The 25113-nt window shown below is 38.1% G+C and overlaps 3 protein-coding genes and 1 long non-coding RNA gene across 4 annotated transcripts; 1 reads left to right on the forward strand and 3 right to left on the reverse strand.

The window, feature by feature from the left end:
• Positions 1-133: 133 nt before the first annotated feature.
• LOC134815600 (lipase maturation factor 2-like) lies at positions 134-12607 on the forward strand. Its single transcript, XM_063824153.1, has 12 exons — positions 134-266; positions 472-692; positions 904-1001; positions 1186-1327; positions 1447-1599; positions 1752-2005; positions 2138-2371; positions 2813-2959; positions 6603-6675; positions 9848-9937; positions 10084-10274; positions 11853-12607. The coding sequence occupies exons 1-12, from the start codon at positions 134-136 to the stop codon at positions 12151-12153; spliced, it is 2037 nt and encodes a 678-aa protein (XP_063680223.1). The 3' UTR covers positions 12154-12607.
• Positions 4678-5558, reverse strand: LOC134815601 (uncharacterized). Its single transcript, XR_010160254.1, has 3 exons — positions 5480-5558; positions 4998-5131; positions 4678-4800 (listed from the first exon to the last, which is right to left on the reverse strand). It is a non-coding gene; the product is annotated as an uncharacterized LOC134815601 (long non-coding RNA).
• A 1808-nt stretch (positions 12608-14415) lies between the features above and the next one.
• LOC134814984 (Golgi-associated plant pathogenesis-related protein 1-like) lies at positions 14416-17387 on the reverse strand. Its single transcript, XM_063823378.1, has 5 exons — positions 17118-17387; positions 16546-16656; positions 16265-16364; positions 15907-16045; positions 14416-14782 (listed from the first exon to the last, which is right to left on the reverse strand). The coding sequence occupies exons 1-5, from the start codon at positions 17321-17323 to the stop codon at positions 14664-14666; spliced, it is 675 nt and encodes a 224-aa protein (XP_063679448.1). The 5' UTR covers positions 17324-17387; the 3' UTR covers positions 14416-14663.
• Positions 17388-21024: 3637 nt separating this feature from the next.
• On the reverse strand, positions 21025-24238 carry LOC134815227 (uncharacterized). The gene is made up of 5 exons (XM_063823742.1): positions 23955-24238; positions 23632-23742; positions 23312-23411; positions 22981-23119; positions 21025-22203 (listed from the first exon to the last, which is right to left on the reverse strand). Exons 1-5 carry the CDS (start codon positions 24158-24160, stop codon positions 22085-22087), a joined length of 675 nt encoding a protein of 224 aa, XP_063679812.1. The 5' UTR covers positions 24161-24238; the 3' UTR covers positions 21025-22084.
• Positions 24239-25113: the final 875 nt, after the last annotated feature.

Here is a 25113-nt window from a genome sequence, read left to right on the forward strand (position 1 = left end):
TCTCTTCGCCTACAACTTGTTAAAATTGCTTGAATTTATTGCACACTTGAATATGCCCCTAACTCCTAATGAAAATTTCTTTGTTTCACACCACTAAAAAATGATAATTAACTAACCTATTACTCCCAGTATTATGGGTGTTAAGACTCAGAGGATGGCAGACAACACCCCCGGTACACCCACCTACAGGGTTAAGCACTGGTTCCTCTGTTGTTTGGCACTCTGCCATCTTGCTGCCTTCTCATCGCTCTACGTCCAGTGGCCTGGTTAGTACACTTCTGTCGGAGTTTGTTTAAAAACCATCAATCATAACAAGCAGTTGAACTATGACCTATTGTACGCTTTATTGGATTTTAAACCGATCAAAGTTTTAAATTTTAAATTTGTTGAAAATAAAACCGTTCTAAACTGTCTGATAATGTAGTGGGAAGTGGCTCCCTCCCACTTTCATAACTACTTACATCCTCCCAGGTCTGTACGGAGAAGATGGAGTGATGCCAGCTCATCAAGCCACCCCCACCGGGTTCAGTTTGAAGACTCTAGCTGCAACCTTCAATCTGCCTCTGAAAGAGACGGCCGAGTTAGTGTGTTTAGTTGGAACTGTTTTAGCTGGCCTCTTGACCGCCTTCCCAGCTCTGAGGGTCAGTCCTGCTTATGCCTTGTTGGGAGCACTCTATTTCAGCCTCTATCAGGTTAGTCAGACTCTGTTATTACCTTTTATGGTGTCTTACGGATATCCTGGTGCCAGGATAAATGATATAAGTTGCAGCTGTACCATTTTAGGTAAGAACAGTAGTGCCCACCAAATTTCCAGTAACTATAATTTGAACTATTTATATTGTTCTACCACTTGTTCTACCTGTATTCTAGACTAAGTGGAATACTTGACAGTTATCACTACAGGTGGGGAGGAAGTTCCTTTGGTTTCAGTGGGATATTATCCTGTTAGAGACTACTTGTCTCAGTGTTCTTGTAGCCCCTCTCTTCCCCTCCAAAAAAAGGTATCAGTGTGTCGTTATATTATTGGATCTAGTCTATTTGTAGTGGATTTCTGTTATGACCTTAGCGTTGGTGGAGCGATAAGTGCAGCGTTTACATTTCACAATCAAATCCCCACAATTTGCATAACTTTTAAGGAAATCTGCGCATTAAGAGTTAACTTATTTTACCTTACTCCACCCTCAGTTTGCCACATGACAACATCACGTTGTGGCTGGTGAGATGGTTGGCGTTCCGGCTGATGTTTGCGTCGGGTGTGGTCAAGTTAACCAGCGGCTGTCCGACTTGGTGGGGCCTTACTGCCATGAACTGGCACTATGAGAGTCAGGTCAGTTACTTTATTTCTGTTGTTGTTGATATTTTACAATTTATTTTCCTTTTTTTGCTCTCTTCTCTAATTTAATCTTCTAGTTATTTTTAATGTACTAATTATGATTTATCCCTCAGTGTATTCCGACACCGTTAGCTTGGTTTTCTCACCAGTCCCCCGACTGTTTTCACAAACTTGAGGTGATCGGAGCATACCTCATTGAGATAGTCTTCCCCTTCCTCTTCTTCGCACCTATCGCTGCTATGAGAGCTATGGGTGTTTACGCTCAGGTAATAGTCATGCTGAGATTTTGCAGCACTGCAAATTTCGATCATCAGCTAGGGTTCTGATGAAAAGCAATGCCTTTCCTCTCCTAGCAGACTCCATGTCTATAGCTCACAAGAATCATAAAATTATGTTTCAATAACTTTAATACACACAGGTGTCCCTGATGTTGATGATCATGTTAACGGGAAACTACAACTTCTTCAACATGATAACATGTGGTCTGGTGATCACCTCCCTTGACGACTCCTACCTCCCCTCCGCTGCTACTCTAGTCACCTACCTCTCTCCTGTCTCTAGTGGGGGCCTGGGAGCTGTTGCTGCTCTTTTCAAACTACCGTTCAAGTTGCTGGTTGCTCTGGTGAAGATGCCGTATAGGGTTGTCGTTGGAGCTAGTAAATGTCCTGTCAGGTAGGAATATTTTGAGTGATTGGAAAGTCGGTGCGTTCTAAAGCATTAACTGATCTACATAGTTCTGTCATTATACCCCAATAGTCGAATTAAAATTCCCTATCAATAACACTAATAGTAAATCCCCACCAGGGCGGTGTCCACAATAGGTATCCTGTCTGTTGTGGCTGGAGCGGGCTGGTTAATGAGGGTGCTGGGTGGAGTGGGGGTAGATGGTAACTGTGGTAAACTAACGTTTGCTAGACCCGAGTTGGAGTGGTTTCTATCCCACTCCGTTCCAATGGCTATTGTTATGGGCCTGGTGTCCCTTCTTGGAAATATTATCAGAGCTTACTACTTCACTTTGAGATCTACTGATAAGTCAAAGTTAGTGCAACATTTGGTTATTTAGTTTTATTATTAACTACAGACCCCTGACTGTTTTATAGCTCCGACTACAACAAAAAAATAACAACTGTTTAAACTAAGTTGTTAGCCCATCCTTTTTGTATTGCAACTTTTATTTAATAGCTCTAACGAATGGCAAGTTAAAATATTAACCCATCCTTTTTGTCTTACAACTTTTGTTTTATTAACCCAGACTTTTGTCACACAGTTTTTGTGCTACGAATGTTTACTGTGCACTAGGTAATGTGCCACAGACAGCCACACTAATGTTTGATGTGCACCAGGTAATGTGCCATACTAATGTTTGATGTGCACCAGCTAATGTGCCACACTAATGTTTAATGTGCACCAGGTAATGTGCCACACTTATGTTTGATGTGCACCAGGTAATGTGCCACACTAATGTTTACTGTGCACCAGGATGATAAAGCTGGGCGAAGTGATACAGACAAGTATAGTCTCGTGCGCTGTAATGACCATGTTTGCGGTGTCCTTGATGCCCATTACCGAACTTGACAGAGATACTCAGAACAAGATACCACTCTCGGTTCAGGAGCTCCATCATAGGTTTGTGGGGGGGGGGTCATCATAGGTTTGTATTTTGCATATTTATCATAGGTTTGTAGGGGGGGGGGGGGGCCGGGGGTAATCATAGGTTTGTATTTTGCATATTTATCATATAATATATGCTATTTGATATCATAGGTTTGTATTTTGCGTATTTATTATTTATGTGTTATTTAGTATTGCAATGTCTATTAAATAGTTGAGTTTTCTGTGGAAAATAGTATGTTAGTTTTATTCATCACATTTAATCTGCTGTGTTATCTCAATTACATGTAATTTACAAAGAAAGAACAAACAAATATTGCGGTAACAATTATTCGAATATCTGATCGTGAAGCAATCTCCTGGTACAGACTTCTTAACAAGCCAATCTTGCATATTATACAGTAACTTAGTTAAAATTATTGGCATCGAAGAACAAGTCATGTAATTCTTAACAAATATAATTGTGCTTGGTCATCTAGAAAATATTTTGAGTTCATATCTCAGATCATATCTCGTCACGGTATTGCCAAGTACAAGTTCTGCTGATGAATATTCCTCTCCAGATCAAACACACTCTGTTCCATGACATCTGTCAGCTGGCTCAGCTGCAAACTCACTCTCTCCCCCTCACACCTTATTCCCTCTAACTTACTGAACTGGGCCTGGAACTCTGCTCTTTTATACCTCTTACCAGACCCCCGGCCCTCTCCTTCATCACTCCATTCCTCGCACACTATAAAATTGTTTATATCCTCCAAACCTCCCGTCAGATCCCGGTTAGCCTGGCTGAGTCCCTCGTATTGTTTGAGCATGAGTTTAGAAAGGGTGTTGAGGACCCGGTCTCGTTGGAGCTGGGACGACACACTCCGTGATTTGCTGGATATGATCTCCATAGCTCGCTCTACTGCTGATGGAATGAGCTCCTTCCCTACTTCCAGCTTTTTAAACCTGCAGTATTGTCTTGAAATGTAGGTTTGGTGAAAATCTGCCATTTTAGGGGGATCCCTGAGCGGAACTGTGTGCATATATTGAAGTTGAATTCTGAATAAACTAACGAGAACAAACGATAATCATAAATGCGAGAACATGAACATTGCAGAGGCTTGCTTGATAAATGGTGACCGATTATTGCTTCTACTGGTGGTTATTTAACTGTAAATAAAGACGGTACGTCTATTTGTTATACATAAACGGGATTATAAGTTAATAGCTATCAAGCAACTTTAATAGTGCATCAAGTAAGGCTACTTCGGTTATCATAGGAGGAGTAGTTTAAGTTATTATATAACATATATAGTTATTATATAATGTATATATATATAAATATATATATTATATAATAACTTAAACTATATAACATATATACATATAACGGGCAGAACTGAAGTTGGGGAGAAGAATAACTCTAGTTGTTCAAAGAAGATTACAAGTTTGGTTTTCGATAATGTCGATTTGCCATGCTCAACTGCTAACTTTAAACCCGTCTGCTATAATATTAGAACTGTTAGTTTACGTTGTGCTAACTTTAAACCCGTCTGCTATAATATTCTAATATTAGAACTGTTAGAGTGTTAGTTTACGCTGTGCTTGATGTCAATGACTGGTATTAAGCAATTGTAGGGATTGGCTTTTAATGAGGCCACCGCATAGTTTGGAGTTAGGATTCGAACATTGAAGTAAAAGCTTTTATATATAAAGCTTCTCGAAAGAGGACTGAATAAAGAGGCCGCCACTAGCCTTTTCTTGATGATCTTGCGGAGCTCTTCCTTGGTACAATACCCAGAGTTGGGTGACAAATCGTCAGCAGTCTTCTGTATCGCCTCCTCAATTCTGACCACGATGTCGTCATCTTTTATCTGTAATGTTAACATTCGATGAGTTGATTGATGAAATGACTATAGAATAATGAAATGTGCTAGCATTCTTTTATACCACGTGACTTAACTTGTAAAATTCGCAAAAGGTCCGATATCGAAAATTCATTAATATTTTTAGCATTAATATCAAACATATTAAACATCACGGATAACAGGCATCTCCAAAATGCACTTACAGTAAAGTTGTCCGGTTCTGGAGTCGTGCGTTTCTTGTGACTTGACTTACAGTGAGAGGACTTTAGAGGGGACCTTGCTCTGGGGTTGCTGTTGTACGGTCTAGCCGACCAAGTCATTGTTATAACTGTACAACCTGATTTGATCAGACTATTACCCGAACATTTTAGATACAGTCAAACCTCCCTGTAGGTTGTATATTGGGGGGGGGGGGGGGTATAGTAATTTGTATCAGAAATATTTTGATTTTTACCGATTAATGCAAATGGTGCCCATTTTGCCCATGTTTTCCTCAACTTCCTCAATATCGACGGGGTAATAATGTCGCCTCCTCCCCTCCCCCCCCCCCCCCCCCCCCCCCCCAACATGTTGTTTCCCCCGAGAGGCCCGGTATATATAATGTTGAATGATGATATGAATTGTAAGTTAATTGAACTATTTGGTTCAGCAGTTACGGTACTATTATATTGACAAAAATAAGTACTTCACTTAGAGAAAACAAATAAGTCATCCGATGACATCCTGCTTAGCACGTCTAAACCAAGACAAAACAAATAACTTAAAAGTTAAAACGTGCGGTCTGTCACTCAGTGACTCAATGACTGAGCTCACACTCACACTACTGAAACTAGCACTGAAACCTATCATTGGCACTACAACTGATGTTTTTTGAGATGCAGCTTTTACTATGGTTCGCAAGCATTGCAGATTGTCTCTCTCTCTATCTCTCTTCTCTCTCTCTCTCTCTCTCTCTCTCTCTCTCTCTCTCTCTCTCTCTCTCTCTCTCTCTCTCTCTCTCTCTCTCTCTCTCTCTCTCTCTCTCTCTCTCTCTCTCTCTCTCTCTCTCTCTCTCTCTCTCTCTCTCTCTCTCTCTCTCTCTCTCACACTCTTTGTCGTGGTCCTTCGCACTGTGTGTCCCGTAATTAATTAAATTCTAGATTAAAAGTATGACGATATTATGATAAGTATAACTTATAAAATCCGGATTGTATAAGTATAACGATAATAGAATACGTGGCTAATGGCAATACGACGTTAAAATTAAATTAAAATTAAATCGAATTTCAAAGACTTTCAATCAAAGACTAAAAAATGATAAGAATCCACCAGCGAATTACGGGGCTCCTGCTTAGGATTTCAGCTAACTACTAAAATATTAAGTTAGAATTGTATCATGTTTACATAATATGATACGCCAGGCTCCGGTTCTATGATCCGTTCACTCAGTATTTGCACACTATAAAGGCCATCTGTACACGTGTACTTTAGAACCAGAGAGCCTTTTAGAGTCATTATTATTATCAAGCTTCGCTCTTTATACCAGAAATTTTTAAAAGTCTGTGATGAAAATGGCAACGAACCCCTTACAAAATTAAACAGTTTTAAGTTTCTGATAATCTGATGGTATGTAAAGAAAATAAACGTATTCCGGGCTAACAGCTCAATACAGAATTTATCCCTTTCTAGGGATAAATTCTGTATAATTCTTGATACGTTTCTTGCTAAGTATGGGCTTCAGTCTGGGTGATTAAAATGATAAATATATTTCATAACAATTTATCATGCCTTCTGACGGTACGGTTGTTATAATGGTGGATTATTTTCAGGACACGCCACTACCACGTTGCAAACAGTTACGGTTTGTTCAGAAGCATGACGGGGGTCGGTGGCCGTCCAGAGGTATGTTCCACCAACCATTGTTCATTAATTACACACTCAGCGTGAGTTATCTGTTTACAGCTGATATGTTAAATCTATTATGAGCTCTAGTCTCCTACTATAGGTTCTAATCGGACGTATCAGAGCTACTTCAGCTAGTGAGTGATGTCAAATTTAAGGTTAAGACTGGATCTGGAGAAGTCATTTTAGGGCCTACGAAATAATTTCCACCGGTATTTTGTCGAACTGAACATCCCACACCCTTTGAACATCCTCGATTTGCTTGAATCTCAAAAATGGCGAGCTGGAGGCCAGTCTTACAGGTTCTACTTACTATGACTGAATCTGTGTTAGTTAAAGTCGAACTACATATTTTATATAAAGTCACCATACAGTTGCTCGATCCGGTCTGTCTTTTTGTTAGAGACGACTGTACTGCAGCATACGGGACACTGCTATAAATATTGGTACTTCTATTTCACAGCACTTATACATATGAGTTTATAATTTACTTTACAAATATTTGGATTTCATCATTTCTCCATTTCGGCACGAAAATGCCTCGCGGGTTGTTCTTAGCAACGACAAAGAAACAGCATCTTGTTGGATTGTATGACGAGCAAGATTTGTGTCATTTACTCCTTCTTTCTCTCCAGCCTTCTCTGATACTGTGGCATTGATCCCACAATTATCTTGTCAGTGATCTACTCAACATATTGTTTTGATATTATATTCTCTGTGTGATCGCTCCGTTTTCTGTTGAATTGTACAAAATTTTGACGGAAATGTAACACGGAAACACTTTCATAATAATCAGAATGTTCCAAATCTCGCTGAGAAATATTATGGTATTATTTGTGCGCCTGATATTCTTTGTTGATCCTCTCGAATCCTCTACTCTAGTAAGATGGACAATAATTCCTTAATGATTCACTTTACAACTCAAATGGAATTGATGAAGATATGGAAAATGTCTTTATATTCCTCGTCCCGTTCAACATTCCGTTGTGTATCCTCGTATTGGCTGTTGGTACCATAGTCCTATCCTACTACTGGAGAAACCGTGGGACCCTCACAAACACACTATTTATCATGATAACAGCTGCTGATTTGATCACGTGTGTTGGTCACCTGATCCTGATGATATGTGTTGTCCTCCTATCATATAACGTGATACCTCCTATCTCTGCTACCGTGTGTGTGGTGATGCACGGTGTACTGTCACTTCTCGGCTACGCCTCATCTATTTTCTTCAATATGGTACTCGCTGTTTTGAGGACGGTTAAAATATCCTTCCCTTTCCATCAGTTCAATGTTAGAGCTCTGAAGATAGTAATAGCTCTTGTTATCGCTTTTTTAGTTTCATTGACTGTAGTGGATGTGTGGTACGACATCTACGAATCATCTGCATTCCTTGATTACCCCTATCTTCTCCTCTGGTTGAATGTGGATTTAGCTTTTGTTGGTCATAATCTGACGAATTGGCTTGATATTTTTATAAAGCTAATGCCCCTCACTGCGTATACGATGATTGGAGATCTACAAGTAGGGTTGCTGTTTCTAGCTCCGATTGGTGTTGTTCTGATCTGTCTTGTGGTCCAGTTTGTAGTCACACGACTCAGAGCACGTGCTCGTGACCCTGACCACCCTGCACTCACTGATTGGTCACATGTGAACATCACAGTTGCGATCCTTTCTGCTGTTTTCCTGGTCTGTAACTCAGGAATAGCAGTCCTACTGATTTACACTAAAAGTAAAGCTTTCATTTATGATGACTTTAGCTGGAAAGTCATCACATTAATGGTAAGCACGACGCTACCGCTCTTGAACGCACTTCTGACACCGCTCATCATATTTGCTAGAAGCAGGGAGCTGAGGGGGAATGTGATGATGATGTTAAGAAGAGCTGTAGGGGTCACACCAGCAGTGAACTAGAAAAAAGAAGCTAAACTAACAGCTGAATTCTCGGACCGAGCTGCTCACAATGGGACAGCTGAGACGGTAAGACAGTGACAACTAACACTACCGGAGCAACAGACACTTAGAACATCTCTAGTGGGGGCATCACACTACCGGAGCAACAGACACTTAGACCATCTCTAGCGGGGGCATCACACTACCGGAGCAACAGACACTTAGACCATCTCTAGTGGGGGCATCACACTACCGGAGCAACAGACACTTAGACCATCTCTAGTGGGGGCATCACACTACCGGAACAACAGACACTTAGACCATCTCTAGTGGGGGCATCACACTACCGGAGCAACAGACACTTAGACCATCTCTAGTGGGGGCATCACACTACCGGAGCAACAGACACTTAGACCATCTCTAGTGGGGGCATCACACTACCGGAGCAACAGACACTTAGACCATCTCTAGTGGGGGCATCATACTACCGGAGCAACAGACACTTAGACCATCTCTAGTGGGGGCATCACACTACCGGAGCAACAGACACTTAGACCATCTCTAGTGGGGGCATCACACTACCGGAGCAACAGACACTTAGACCATCTTTAGTGGGGGCATCACACTGCCGGAGCAACAGACACTTAGACCATCTCTAGTGGGGGCATCACACTACCGGAGCAACAGACACTTAGACCATCTCTTGTGGGGGCATCACAATTTAAACTATCCAGGACATTCCATCCCTTCACAATTTGAACTTGATTTTGGACTCCAATTTAATGAAGAGTGTTTCGAATTACGTTTCGAAATATTCAGAATTGTGATTAGAGCTTTGTACCGGCACGGTACAAATGAATTATTTATTAACTGTTATTTAGTATTTAAAATTTACGGTATATATGAACTGTGCAACATTCGAATTATTTTTACAATATTTTGCAAAGGTTATCAATCACTTTTCTTCGGTTAACTGTGGAAATATTGGGTTAATACTATAATGATGCTTGATCATCGTTCTTTAATCTTTCCATGAAAACAGAGGTTGTTAAGCAGCTTGATTATAAAGATAAATATGTAATTTTGTGATTTGTTTGTCTTCAATATGTTCATTTTAACATTCAATTATTTCTTTAATCTGTGTGTAACTTGTGTCAGAAAAGTATTGTTTGCATTCCTTTTTAATACAGTGTACATTGTATATTGTACAGTGGTCGATATTTAAAAGTACGGGTTGCTTCTTAATCTAAATCAATATCTCATTAAATATCCCTTTTAGGTGATCCTAGAAGGCTCAGACAAACACGATGGGGGTTGGCAAGAGTTCGAGTTTCTCTACAAACCAGGCGACCTATCTCGCGCTCCCCCCGTACGTTTATTGATATTTTGGTTGTTAAAGTTTAACATTTTAATTGTTTAAATACACAATTGGAACAATGAGTTATTTATCGTATTACTTTTAAACCCTGTTAAGTGCAGTGTTTGTTTTCTCCCAATCACACTAACCCTCCCCAGGTAGTGACGCCCCACCAGCCTCGATTAGACTGGCAGATGTGGTTTGCAGCCCTCGGATCTTACAACTACAACCCCTGGATAATAAATCTAGCGTACCGCCTTCTTAACAACAGCACGGATGTTAACAACCTTATCAAACACAACCCCTTCCCAGACAACCCACCCAAGTTTATCAGAGCTCTCAAATACAGGTTATTCTTTTAGAATTCGATACTTTGAGATTAAGGGGAGATACACCAAAAACGTTTTTGCTCCGAACATCGATTTTATTTTATATTATGGTTAAATAGACAAAAAGAATAAGATTGCACACCTTTAAAATTTTCTAAAAATATTCCCTCATCGAGGAAAAAAATATTTTTCTTTTTCGAAAATTTTTAAAATTTTGAGAAGTCTGTCACTGTAATACCGATAGTTCGGTCATTTTAAAAGTTTTTTAGCTGATTTTTTACTAAACATTACTTACAATCCGTACAAGAAGTCATTGAAAGGATTATATAATTTAACGATAAATGACGAAGTTACAGACCAAACAAGGTCAAAAAAATAAAAATTGAAATTTTTCCCACTTCTAAAGTTGTACATTTCACCAATCACCTGGGTCAGCAGATATCGCTTCAAAAATTCTTGTGAGTGTAGCTGATGATCATATCAAACTTTTTGGAGTAGGATTTCTCTCGGATTTGAGTTTTAAGCTATGCAATGTGGCCTCAAACGACTTAGTAAAATTCATCGTAAAAAAGGGCAAAAAAGGCAGATTTTAGGCTTAAAATGCCTATAACTCAAAAAGAATCAGTTTTTTTTGAAATAATTTTTACAGAATCGTAATCAGCTTGGTAAGACGAATCTTTTAGTACCAAATAGGTGCTTTTAGAAGACAAATTGTCTTAAATAATTTTCTAGCTCGAACACAATTTTGTACAAATTGTACACATTTTTTTACAAATTTTGTGTCTTTAAATATTATAAATGTCGTACTAAAAGATTCGTCTTACCAAGCTGATTACGATCCTGTAAAAATTATTTCAAAAAAACTGATTCTTTTTGAGTTATAGGCATTTTAAGCCTTAAATCTGCCTTTTTTGCCCTTTTTTACGATGAATTTTACTAAGTCGTTTGAGGCCACATTGCATAGCTTAAAACTCAAATCTGAGAGAAATCCTACTCCAAAAAGTTTGATATGATCATCAGCTACACTCACAAGAATTTATGAAGCGATATCTGCTGACCCGGGTGATTGGTGAAATGTACAACTTTAGAAGTGGGAAAAATTTCAATTTTTATTTTTCTGACCTTGTTTGGTCTGTAACTTCGTCATTTATCGTTCAATTATATAATCCTTTCAATGACTTCTTGTACGGATTGTAAGTAATGTTTAGTAAAAAAATCAGCTAGAAAACTTTTAAAATGGCCGAACTATCGGTATTACAGTGACAGACTTCTCAAAATTTTAAAAATTTTCGAAAAAGAAAAATATTTTTTTCCTCGATGAGGGAATATTTTTAGAAAATTTTAAAGGTGTGCAATCTTATTCTTTTTGTCTATTTAACCATAATATAAAATAAAATCGATGTTCGGAGCAAAAACGTTTTTGGTGTATCTCCCCTTAACGCTCGACTATAAGTATGAAGTATAATGTAATGCTTTTTTCTACGTCGATCTTCAATTGGGAAGATTTTGTAAAAAGCATGGAATGTTCCTTCAAAACACTACAAACATCAATATACTACAAAATTAATAATTGTGTTTTAACCCTACTCTCTTGCCAGATACCACTACACCAAGTTCGGTAACGGAACACGTAACTGGTGGACACGTGACAGTCAGGAGGAATATTTCCCACCTCTGGCACTGTTCCAACCTACCTTGAAAGAGTTCCTGGATTACCATGGATACATTAAACCCCTGCGCGAAGACCACGTGGACAAGACGATTGTTCCTTATATGGGCATGATCAGGTCAGTGGTTGATAAGGCTGACCCTGTGGTGTTTATTTGGACACTGTGTCTGGCCTCGTTTTTGCCTCATTTTAAGGCGTTGAGGTTTAGGTTTAGCTTGTTTGGTATCTAATGACAATTGCAATATCTTTATGGTTTATGGATTTCAATAAAGAGGGGATTTTGGGATTAAAGACAGCTATTTTTTCAAAATAGTTATTTCAGTAGTAAATTAGTATTATTAATAATAATATTATATTTTTGTATTTGCAATTTTCGAATGGATAAATTTTCATATTAAACCTAACAGTAGTATAATGTAAACAACAGATGCTGGATGTATGGTTCATGTCACCAAGTAAATAGTGTTTTAAGTTTCGTTTTTCGCTCTCCTGAGTGGGTCGATAATGATAGATTAATGGGGACAAGACATGATGTATTTTGTGGAGCCTCTCATTTCGTCCCCAGTAAACTAAAGAGTGTTTTACGTTGAAAGGTGTTCCAATGTTTGTGGCTTTTATTTGAACGGGTTTTTATTCCAGGTTGTTTGTGTAATGTAGCTTTTCCGATAACAATATTTAGCAGTCCTGTAAAATAAGAGGCAACATTAAGGGGGCATACCCCAAAACAGTGGTTTGTGCCGTCCAGACCAAATGACCTCATAGGCAGTTCAGTGACCTTCTAGCGCACCGTTTCCACACAAAAAAAAATTATTTTGAGAATTCCCATTTTTGTAATCGAGCATTTCCTGGTTAAGAGTGCGATTTTCGGAAAAAATTATTTTGTGGTTGAGACGCTATAAGTTAATTATTTCTTGCGGTATCGGGTTGAAATTTTGCTCGCCATTTATTCACAACTATGTCAAGGTGTGTGTAAAATCTTGATATCGTATCTAAAAAGGCTGCTGTGTTATGAATTTTTAAAGTCAAAAAGCTAAAATTGTCCTTTTCAGGCTTATTTTAACAAAAAGTCAGTCAGTGAAGATCGGATTATTTGATGCTTGACATCAAATTGTTCTCTGAATTCTGGCGCAGTTTTTGATGCCCTCAAAAATGTTCTTACTCATCACCTTCTGATCTATTGGACCTCAAAGCCAAACAACAAATTTAGGCACGTTTTTCGTTTTTAATATTTACTGATTTTTCTAAAATTTTGATAGGAATGTGCTAGTGACTTTTTGAAGGGTGCAAAATAACCGCAACTAGCACATTTATATATGAGTTATGAACAACAAAACACCCTAAAATGCTTCCCTTTGAAGTTATGGGAGAAAATGTGATTTTTTGGCTTTGCAGATGGCGGCCAAATTCTGAAAAATGCCCGGCAAATTTCAGAATTTGGCCGCCAAATTTTTTTAAAGGCCTAACTCAAAATTCTGTCCGAAAACTTAAGGTCAAAATGCGATTCTACGTTGATTCTGAAAATTTCATGTAAAAATATTGAAACCCTATTGAGTTCTATTGTTTTGAGCGAAGTCAGTTTTGCAAATATCGCGAACCGAGATATGGGCAGTTTTGTTCATTTTTTGCTATTATTTGAACACAGAATCCACAGTTAGGTAGATATTGAGCTGATGTTCATAGAGAATGTGTAGAATAGGCTTACCTTCCATATAAAGTTGGTTTCATTCAAAAATATTGATATTTGCCCAATTTATGGGCCAAAATCGATCAAAATTGGTGCGTATGCCCAAATATGGTCATATGGTTTTTGGCTCATAACTCAGTCATTTTTTGTCCAATCTTGATGAAACTTCATATACGAGTTCAAGGGACCACTAGCTACAAGTAGAGCACCTAAAATCTGGGTTTTGGGCAGGTTCAGGGTATTTGGCTAAATTGGGCCTAATTTGGGCAAAATATGGGCGTGGCTGCCCCGCGGGCACCGTTTGGCGGTTGGGGTCCGGGACCCCCTCAAAAGTTCGGTCACCGGTCTTAGTTTGTTGGTCAATTGCTATCTCGAAAACAAGTTTCACAAAAAAATCAGGGTGAACCCCCCCCCCCCCCCCCCCCCTTAATACCTGGTTACGGTCCGGTTTAAAGTTTAAAAGCTGTTCAGCCGGGAAACAGCTTAAAGTGCGAAAATGTGCGGAAAACGGCAAATAGTACGCTTCCGCACCTGCCGCACTTATATGTTGCCTCGAGCACGGAGCATCATGCTCAGGATTGTAAACATTTTTTAATCAAAATCTTTCGCCATTGATCATTAAGGTCATTTTGTTAAAGTCATTCACATTGTAATCATTCTGCTGGGAATGGATTAATGAATTTTGTTTATATTTTATTCGTTTTGAACTTACCATTTTGATGCTGTAAAGTTATAAAAAATTAATATTTCATTATCATTATTATTCATTATATTTACTGTATTCTTTTTACAAAGTGAAAAACTAACAACAAAATTCAAAAACCAGCATTCCAAATAAGAATCTGTTATAAAATAGTCTCGAAAAACCGAAAGACTCTGTCATGCTGCACTCCTAGTCATGCTCAACTTTTTTATTCGATCCTCCAGAAAAGTTCAAGATATTAAGAGATTTATTTAGCTAAAATATTTAATTGGCTAAAATATGTTTAAACGAATTTATTTTGATAAATTTTAACATCTAATTAACCATAATCTGTGTTCGGATACAATTCCAATCTACTTTCTGAGAACGTTGTCGATAAACCAGGACTGTATGTTCCCAGCGGGCCAGTAGTTAGCCACAGTTACAAATGTGTTACCAATCTGAGCGGTCGCCATGCCAATCTTCCACGATCCTGTAAGAATTTTGAAGTGAATATATTAACTATTCAGGTTTCCTCGGGTTTTAATATGGCCGCATGTTGGGTATTTTGTGGTAATCACGAAAGAAAACAGGTTACCGCAAAATTGAGTCGTAACTTAGTCATCTGTACGTGTTTTTTATTTTCTACTTTGTTAAGCTTAGTCATCTGTACGTGTTTCTTATTTTCTACTTTGTTAAGAGACCAAGTTCAGCTATTTAATTGTTGCAAAACTTCTGAGGCTTCCATGTTTTATTCCTTTGGTACTACTTCGTGAAAGAAACGTTGTGGCTTATGTTACGACACTCATATAATATTCGTGCAACAATCTGTAACAGGCACTGAAATGTCTTCCCCAAATGTTTGGAAACCTCAGTTCATACCAAGTCTCTGTGATATTTACAGTGAATAGAGATTACTGTAATTAAGGAGCTGACGTTCTGTTGAGAGGTGGTAACTAGAAACATGTGCTTATATATTCTACAAGTTGATGACAAACCCAGCTTTCTGATCCATATTTCGTATGTGATTCGCCCTTAAACGGACCTTCCCATACCTTGTTAAATTACGAGCATGTGGCAGACGTTTCCAATTGACCGTGTAGATACCACAAATTAGAATTAGAATAGCCTCCTTGCAGAATAGAAATACAGGTACAGCTAAGATAGAGAATACTTCAGATTATAGATGCTATCACAATTAGTTGTGGACACAACAAGAAAATTGAGAATAATCTTGTGCGAGGGTAGGGACCCAGATGTCGTTTCTAACCCAAATAAACTAAGTAAGAAACAATTGGATCGGGTTAAATGTATTTTGACGAATTTGCCATGGCACCCTACCATTTTATTTCTAGACGAGAATAGTAGAGTGCCACCATGTACACCCTGCCTAGCGCTTACCTTTCCAGACGAGAATAGTAGAGTGCCACCATGAACACCCTGCCTAGCGCTTACCTTTCCAGACGAGAATAGTAGAGTGCCACCATGAACACCCTGCCTAGCGCTTACCTTTCCAGACGAGAATAGTAGAGTGTCACCATGTAAACCCTGCCTAGCGCTTACCTTTCCAGACGAGAATAGTAGAGTGCCACCATGAACACCCTGCCTAGCGCTTACCTTTCCAGACGACTTGAGAGAAATGAGATGTATCGTGGGTAAACTCGTTAGCATCATAGTCGAACTCGTCCTCCTCGCTGTACCAGTTGTTGGTTACTCTGGTGCCTGCTTCGTATGCAGACAGCGTGCTCCCACAATACTAGTTGATTGATTAGTTTTAAGAAATCTTGTGGGATTCAATTAAATCAGGGTTCAGGGAATATTCTGATGGTTATTTCATTTCTGATCATCTCTGTAGGACTCAAGATAAAGAGCAAGTTAAATTTCAAGTACTGTAGTCGCCTTGAAGCTCATTAGCCACTTAAATCTCTAAATCCATCCAAGTTTCAGGATGAATCATGTTTGTTAATTCACTAACCTGTACATACAGGCACTCCCCCATTCCTTGATAACTGTCGTGCTGCAGTTCCATCTCAGTGGCAGATCTACCCTCGTTTAGTTTCAGCAGGTGAGCCACCCTGTAAGGGAATGAAATGTGACAGTGAAGCGTTCCTTCATATAAATCGGGTATTCAAAAGGAGGTATTTTTCTGCGGTAATCTGGCTCAATGAATTAACCATCTCCAACAGTTTATCAGATTGCTAAGACAGTTGAGTTCGTCTATAGGAATTCAAGTTTTAAATTCTTGTAGAAAATTACCATTTCTTAGCGTGATCCTCAAGTTTGTTGCTCCAAGTAAGAGGGGGACTATGGTGGAGTGCTCTTAACCGGTTGTGCTGCTCCAGACCAACTCGTTCAAACTCTCCCAAACTGTGACAAAATGGATGGTTATTAGTTAAGCTATATTTGTTCTAGTCAGGTAGTCTTCCGTTTAATAGAAAAGTTAGTCTTAGCTGCGTTAATTTCAAATTTACCAGAAGACCTGGCGTTGGCGTCAATACAAAAATATCCAGTGTCGAGACCGGTTAAACTGAACTAAACCAATGGTGCTTGTGCACTGCTTGTGCACATATATCATTGGAAACAGGAACCTCAACCTGGTCCCGGATTATTATTGCTTCGGGGAAACCCTAGAATCAGGATTCTAGAATCTAGATCTTAGTCACCAGTCCTAGCTAGAAAAACAAATACTAAGGGTCGGGTAGTAACTCTATTAAGTCAAACTTATACTCTAACCTGATAGACTCCTGGCTTGATAATAGCCTCATATACATACTCCTGTCTTGACTATGGTTGTCTAATGTATATGATTATTGCCTAACAATGTTAACCTGTTAGGGTTGGTTGCTTTTTCGAGAGCAATAGGTTTCTCCAGCGGTAGACTTATCATGATACACTGGTAGTGGTACATCTCCCCAGTATCCGGTCTAGTGTAGCATGGGGCTAGCGAGGCCGCCTTCCCACATCTAGCGCACTTTTCTCCTGCCATCCCGTTCTGCAGTTGTCGGTGAGGTTTTGTTGGAAGCGACGCAAACATATTTAATATTGTAGTAGCAGAGGAATTGGTAAAACGGAAGGGTAACAGTTGTTTCAGAACTAAGCGGCTCTGTCATAAACTGTGCTATTGAAACCATCGGATTGGAAGGTTTACCGTGCCCATAGTCATTAAATTATAAGTAACAGCTTGATAATTGGAATTAGACGTTCGTTTGTTGACGAGTGTTGACAGAAACTGTTCGGATGTACGGTCATCTCGACATGAAGCCTACTCTAAGGAAACTTCGTGCAAAAATAATCGGCTTTGCTTGCCAAAATTACGTTAAAATCGTCCCCGACATCAACACAACCCGAGCAAAAGAAAACTGTAAATGATTGTTCGTGTCGAAGCGAAGAAAACGTGTTGTTGTTGGTACAGAAGTGATATCTAAGGAATTTTGCAGCCATACTAATAAACGGATTTATTATTTACTTTTAGTTCCTATAAATCATGAGCTGACTCAGGAAAAGCAGGAAGTCAATACGATGTGCACCTTTAATTGGTGTGATACAACTTTTAAAGGCTAGACTAAATCGAATGATCTAGAGGATTGAGCTTAGAAAGAAGGCAGAAATAAACTGAAGGCTAACAACCAGCGTGACCGGGAGACCAGTGTATTGAATTATGACAATTATCGAGCTAGTTATTATAATATTACATGAGCTGTGGACACCTAACTCTAAGCACACTCAGTGTAATCATTGTGGTTCTGAATAGCTAGCTGTTTAGCGTACTAGCTCTGTGATGAGTTGTACATTTCACATGCAGAGTGTAGACTGTAGATGTACATTTCATAGAATTTAGCTGCCAGATGTTCATGTAGCTGTACATTTCATAGAATATAGCTGCCAGCAGCCAGATGGTACTAAGCAAGAAATATTTAAATACCATTTGCAACCTGTGCTCACTGTGTGTGATCGCTGGAGAGGTGCTTCAACTTAATCCAAACTTACTCAGACTCTAAACCTACTCTACACCTACTCTAAACCTAAGCTGCCCAGTACAAGTATAGTTAATTATGAATTTAAGGAGGATTATTTTAATTTTAGTTCTTTTTGTTGAGGACCGGCCCGAATAAAAGTGCCAGCCAATGTTTACTAAAAATATATATGATATAATTGTAATTATTATCTATCAAAAGTCAAAACTCACACAACATTAAATATTGTAAAAAACTGTTCAGAATAAAGCTTTTAATACAAGCATAGCTGAGCACAGTTAAAGTTAATAGTGGCCTTTAGGATTTGCTAAGCCCATGCCGTGGTTGGTGGTGAATTTTTGATATTGTAACTATGGTGGTAATTGGTATCCAGTGAAATAGATTCAGTAATGCTTGTGGACGTGCATATGGTATTAAATTTAATACTGGTTTGTTATCAGCATTACGGTTATTGTTGCGCTTTGATTTCCTCAGTCCTGCTATATTATGTAACATAAAGTTGCAATCGGGGCGTTTTAAAGCAGTAACAGCTACGGCCAGGTACAGCTACAAAGTAAAAACAGATAATTATATTACGCTAGGCTTGGATCAGGTGCAAATATTGATTGACCGCTGCATTGCCGAGGTGTCATTTTTCAGAGTGTCGACATTTAAATCTATAGAATGTGAAAAGTTTCAACTTAATTCTTGACCATATTATTAGATTATTGTAACCCGACACTGAGTTGTTTTATTATACTTATTAAACTTATTTTTGTGGATAATCGTGGATGCAGCAGGCAGCTCCCATGGATTTATCTTATTAATCATATATAAAATGAAATGAAGCACGAGTATCACTCTAGTGTGTAGGTCGAGGAAATCACTAATGAGCATTTATTGATATTCAAAAGAAGAGTTCACTGTTTGTATTGCAGTATAATTTTACTTTTGAGACACGTTTCGGGCGGGGGCCTTGCAATATAATAAATTCAACACGTTCTTGATGTAAATATAATGAAATTAATAATATGACGAATAATTTAATAAACATCATAATAAATAATATGATATTTATAATATATATGGTAGACAATAAGTTGTCAGACGCTGTCCGACCATCATCTCATAGATGAAACGTAGCCGGGCCGGCGAAAAGGGTGCATGCGAACTGCGAAGCCGTACAAAAATTAACAATAAGATAAATTTATAATAATTATAATAATGCTCGTAGTTGAACGAATAACTTAACTGGTCGCCGGTAGCTCAATTGGTAGAGCACCAGGCATGTAACTCGGAGGTTGGCGGATCATACCCGCCCCGGCACTATGCCGGCCCATGATTTTCCGAATCGCTTACCAGTGGAAATCTAGTCAATTCAAATATCTGCTTGCTTGGTACTCATGGTCGATACAATCACAGCCCAACCAACTATACTTGATCAGACCGATTCACCTACATGTGCATACGCCATCTGGGAGCCGTCAGTTGAGCTTGCTCTCTGACTCGTGGGTTGAAAACATCGTGTACAGTACTTCGTGAGTAGTACAGTACTTCACAACGATAACCCGCCTCCCCAACCAAATCTCTTAAACTTAACTGGTTGTTGTTTATTAATAATAAAAGCCGTAAAACGGAACCTACAGGCAGCCCTCTTCTAACCATAGACTCTATATTGTCTATACTAATAGATATATGTGTAACTTAATTATTATCCTTTGAAATATTGAGTTAAGTTTAACTTTAACACCAAGAGCTGTACCTATTGTATAAAACAGGGAAAACAAAGCGTTTCATCCAGTGCATATCCACATGTAACGTAATACCCCTCCTGTCGCATAATAGGTGGCCCTTCCACTGCACAATATGATGACATCCGGACTCCAGACTAATGCAGATTAGATTTCAACGCTCTGGTATGATTTTTAAGACACCTGATTATCACACTTATGAGAGGGTTTAAAAAATATGCTTTGAGAAAAGTCACTTTCACCAAAATCACGTACTAAGATATTGGTATTTTTGGGAAAAAATGAGCGTAATTTTTAATCACCCCGCGGGCACTAGTATTTATATATATTTATTATACTGGCAGTAAGCGGTCGCGACTCGCGCTCTGTATTGGGTTCGTGCCTCCTTGGATTAGACGTGGTTTATTAGCTAATTGCAAGCTCAATATTATGTATTATAAAGGTTCCCGAAAATTTCAGGCAGAAACTGTTTGTTATAGAGTTTATAGAATTAGATAATTGAGTCTGAAGGTCGACCTAAATATGAATAGATTAGAAGAGGTCATTCTTAGAATTGTTATTATTTGACAGCTATCAGAGGATACTTATTCACTTATCTCAATTATAAGTCTGTCGAGCTAGCCTATTGTTTTAGTATTTAGAGGAGCTTATAAATAAATTTTATATCTTGTACCATCAACCCTCTGATCAACAATAAGAATAACACAAAACATTCCCCAAACTGAAACAAATGTTCAATAAACCGTGACCCACAAAAACTAACACAGCTGTGGCCTGTAGATTTGTGCTGATAATTTGTGTATGTAATTATGGACAGAATCTTATTTATTAAATAATTTTCTACATTTTTAGAAAAGGTATTATTTGAAAATTATCATAATTTCAGATAAAGTTGTGCTTAAAGGCTAAAACGAAAAAAACGTACACACCAAGATTGAATATTGGCCATCTAATAACATTAAAATCTTATCTTAGAAATGATATCCTTGGTAAATAAAATTACTTCGATGTAGACAAATTAAACTCACTTTGATTTTGTAGAAATAAGTCATCATTTATCATTCAACCAGTGGTCAAGAATTATTAGCAATAATAATCATTATTTCTTTGTTAAACGCTTCAATAGGTAAACTCGGCACATCATTATGATTAAGAGCCTCAAATCCAAAAAAACCGTTAAAAATATATATTGGCTGCTGTTCTATATAATGGATAAATCTCTTCAAATAATTTAAAAACTTCTTATATAATATATAGTGTTTATATAATTGATGAAAGGTCAGTAAAATGCCAGGATACAGTGCGTGGTGGCGAAGGAGAATAACGTACAAAAATGCTCGGTATTCACTGTAAACACATTTCTAAATATTTTCAGGCCGGAGTCACTTTTACCTGACGTCCGCCGGCGGATAAAATCCGTCTGACAACTAAATGAAATGTTCTCTTGAATTGAATATAATATATAGTTCATTCTCGTCGTTAAAGCCATACTCGTGCGTTATCTTTTGAAAATTTCGAACGTCTCTTATCAAAAATACAGGGAATATCCACATCCATGTTGAAACTTGTAACGTTGTAAAGAAAGCATCACTTTACTAACTGAACCGCGGTGTCTCCACAAATAATAGCAACAAGAAATTACTCAAATAGTATGTCACATTCCATTTGTAAACCCTACAAAGCATTGCTTGATCTTCTTAAAATATAAAATATCCTGATCACGCGTTGCTTTAGCGCTAAACTTTTATGTTATTAAACTTATCATAATTCTAATTCTAAGACATTCACAGTTCTATATTTTTCAATATAAACTAATCGTATCATCTCAATGTTCATCTTCAGACTTAACTCAAAACAAAATTGTGAGGTTCTGAGTACCAGTACCAATGCAAGAAAAATACAAAAAGTAATAATATCTTCAGCGCCAATATTATAGCCGCTTTGCAATGAAAATAATTCTGTGAAGTATGGACGATAAAGTTTGTTTGCAGCAGAGTTTGCTGGCAGAACTTGACTTAACAGACATAAAATTAAGTAAATTCCCAATATTGTACATTTAAAGGTCTATTAACATATTTTCAGGCTTCTAAATTACTTTGGTAGAACGTTGTCGATAAACCAGGACTGTATGTTCCCAGCGGGCCAGTAGTTAGCCACAGTTACAAATGTGTTACCAATCTGACCAGTCGCCACTCCCACTTTCCATGATCCTGCAACAATTGGTTTGAAGTATTATTTGTGCCGATAAAAAGCTATACTATGAACAGGAACATTTTATGAACATGTATATTTTATAAACAGGTACATTTTGTGAACAGGTACATTTTATGAACAGGTATTTTGAGAAATTAAAGATGTAGATTGCAAATTTAAATCGTAAAACGTCTTATTATAGTCTTATTATAAAGTCAGATAACGAAACTGTCAAAAATTAAGCTTAGACCTTAATAAGCATAATGATTTGTAGTTATCAATTGAATCTTATGGCCTACCCTTCCAGATAATTTGACAGAAGTGTGAGTAATTGTTACTGTACTCATTACCTACCCTTCCAGATAAGTTGACAGAAGTGTGAGTAATTGTTACTGTACTCATTACCTACCCTTCCAGATAAGTTGACAGAAGTGTGAGTAATTTTTACTGTACTCATTACCTACCCTTCCAGATAAGTTGAAAGAAGTGTGAGTAATTGTTACTGTACTCATTACCTACCCTTCCAGATAAGTTGACAGAAGTGTGAGTAATTGTTACTGTACTCATTACCTACCCTTCCAGATAATTTGACAGAAGTGTGAGTAATTGTTACTGTACTCATTACCTACCCTTCCAGATAAGTTGACAGAAGTGTGAGTAATTGTTACTGTACTCATTACCTACCCTTCCAGATAAGTTGACAGAAGTGTGAGTAATTGTTACTGTACTCATTACCTACCCTTCCAGATAAGTTGACAGAAGTGTGAGTAATTGTTACTGTACTCATTACCTACCCTTCCAGATAAGTTGACAGAAGTGTGAGTAATTGTTACTGTACTCATTTGCTTCGTAGTCAAATAATTCCTCCTCCTCATACCAGTTATTGATTACTCTCGTAGCTGCCTCGTGAGTAGACAGGGTACTATTACACGACTGTGAAGTTTAGTTGGTTTAAATCTGCTTTAATGTTTGGGTATAGTTCCAAGAGAAAATGCAAGTTCAATGGTTTTACTTTTAACTCAATACTCATATACACTGTACAGTGTACAGGGCCCACGAATTAGGAGTTTATATCATGATATTAGAATTTAGTTTAACAAATGATCATAATGATAATACCCACACCTGCACGTAGAGAGTCTCCCCCATTCCTCGATAACTATCGTGCTGTAGTTGGAGCTCGTGGGGCTCTTTACCCTCGTTTATTTTCAGAATATGTGCCACCCTGTAGGGGATTAATGTGAAACATGTGTTGGTGTGAGGTGCGGTGGTTAAAGTTTTCCTGACCGACTCAAACCTTTGGACTCAAGACAGAGAGTTCATTTTTAGCACAGGAACTGATTATTAACATGGTAACTGGCATTGGCAAGTCCATGACTTCAATAATTGTGGTATACAGATTACCATTTCTTTGATTGATTTTAGGATTAATTGCAGTATATTACCACTTCTTTGCGTGGTCCTCAAGCAGTTTGCTCCAAGAAAAACCAGGACTGTGATGGAGGGCTCTCAGTGTATTCATGTGCTCCAAACTGAACTGTTGGAACTCTCCCAGACTGAGATATTAAATTTAGTTGTGAAGTTTTTTGCTAATTAACTACAATTAACTAATTTTGTTGCTAATTGATTAATTGAAGTCTCACACTTCTCTTTTTTAGTTTAAACACAAATATTGTGAGAAAGTCCCAGAATACGGTTAGAAAATACTGTGTCCCAGTGTTCCATTGTTTTAATACCGGTTAAAGCTGGTCCAGGTCGTTTACTGTACCTTTCAACATCAGTAACTGGTTCGAGAGCAATGCTTTTCTCCAGTGGTACGCTGATCATGATGCACTGGAAGTGGTACACCTCCCCCGTATCTGGTCGAGTGTAACACGGAGCAAGCTGGGCCCCTTTGCCACATCTCATACATTTCTCTCCTTCCATCCCGTTCTGTAGTTGACGGTTGGGTTTTGTTGGAAGAGCAGAAAGCATAACCAGTTTCACTCGTACGAAGTAATACGCGTACGCCACAAAATACGAATAGAAGAAAACCGAAGTTAAAACGTTACGATGTGTGATCGAGATTGCAAAATCTCAAAGGGTTAGGTGGGTAGGGGAAGTGTGTTGACAGAATGAAGAATTTCTAGCTAAAAGGTGACATGAAGCCTTTAGTAAGCAGTATTAATAACATATACTTGCACCGTGCTCCGTGTCACTGGATCAGTCACATTGTGACTTGTGTGATCATGTATAATATGGTAGGCTTAATTATTAACATTAATTATACTCCAAGCAACATTTGGAGTAGACTATTAGGGATCTTAAAGTCAAAATCTAATTTCCACATTTACAGTCAAAATGACACAAAATGACACAAAGTGAGCACAAAATGACACAAAGTGAGCACGAAATGACTCAAAGTGAGCACGAAATCACAATAAAACCTCAAACGATGCGTTTATAATCGCTTGAAATATTTCAAATCAAGAATGATGAGAATATACTGGAAAGAACACGAGAGGATTACTATATTAAAACACTTTCAGGCACATATACATGATAGTTAAAGTCATTGTACCTAAATCGTATAATGGAACAGTGAACAGTCATACTCTTAAAGGAGATTTCGCACCTTTTCCTACATTGCACATTTGTAATACTGATAATGTATGTACTGTATTTATAGGGGGCCGATCAACTAAAAGGATGTTTATGTTATATTTTGGCCTATCAAATCTATATCCCATTATATTTGGTCAGTATATGCCAACAAGTCGGAGTGTACGAAAGGACAATAACCAGATGAAGTCGGCAAGCTTGATTATGACGCTTGTTTAATGTTTATAACACTTGATTATAGCAGTTGATTATAACACCTCTACAAACTGCAACTAGAGCCAAATTTTACTCTGTTTTGGAGTTAATAATGTATTATATTCAAATCG

The sequence above is a fragment of the Bolinopsis microptera genome, chromosome 5, assembly GCF_026151205.1.
Source record: "Bolinopsis microptera isolate Bmic1 chromosome 5, MBARI_Bmic_1.0, whole genome shotgun sequence".
Taxonomy (NCBI): domain Eukaryota; kingdom Metazoa; phylum Ctenophora; class Tentaculata; order Lobata; family Bolinopsidae; genus Bolinopsis; species Bolinopsis microptera.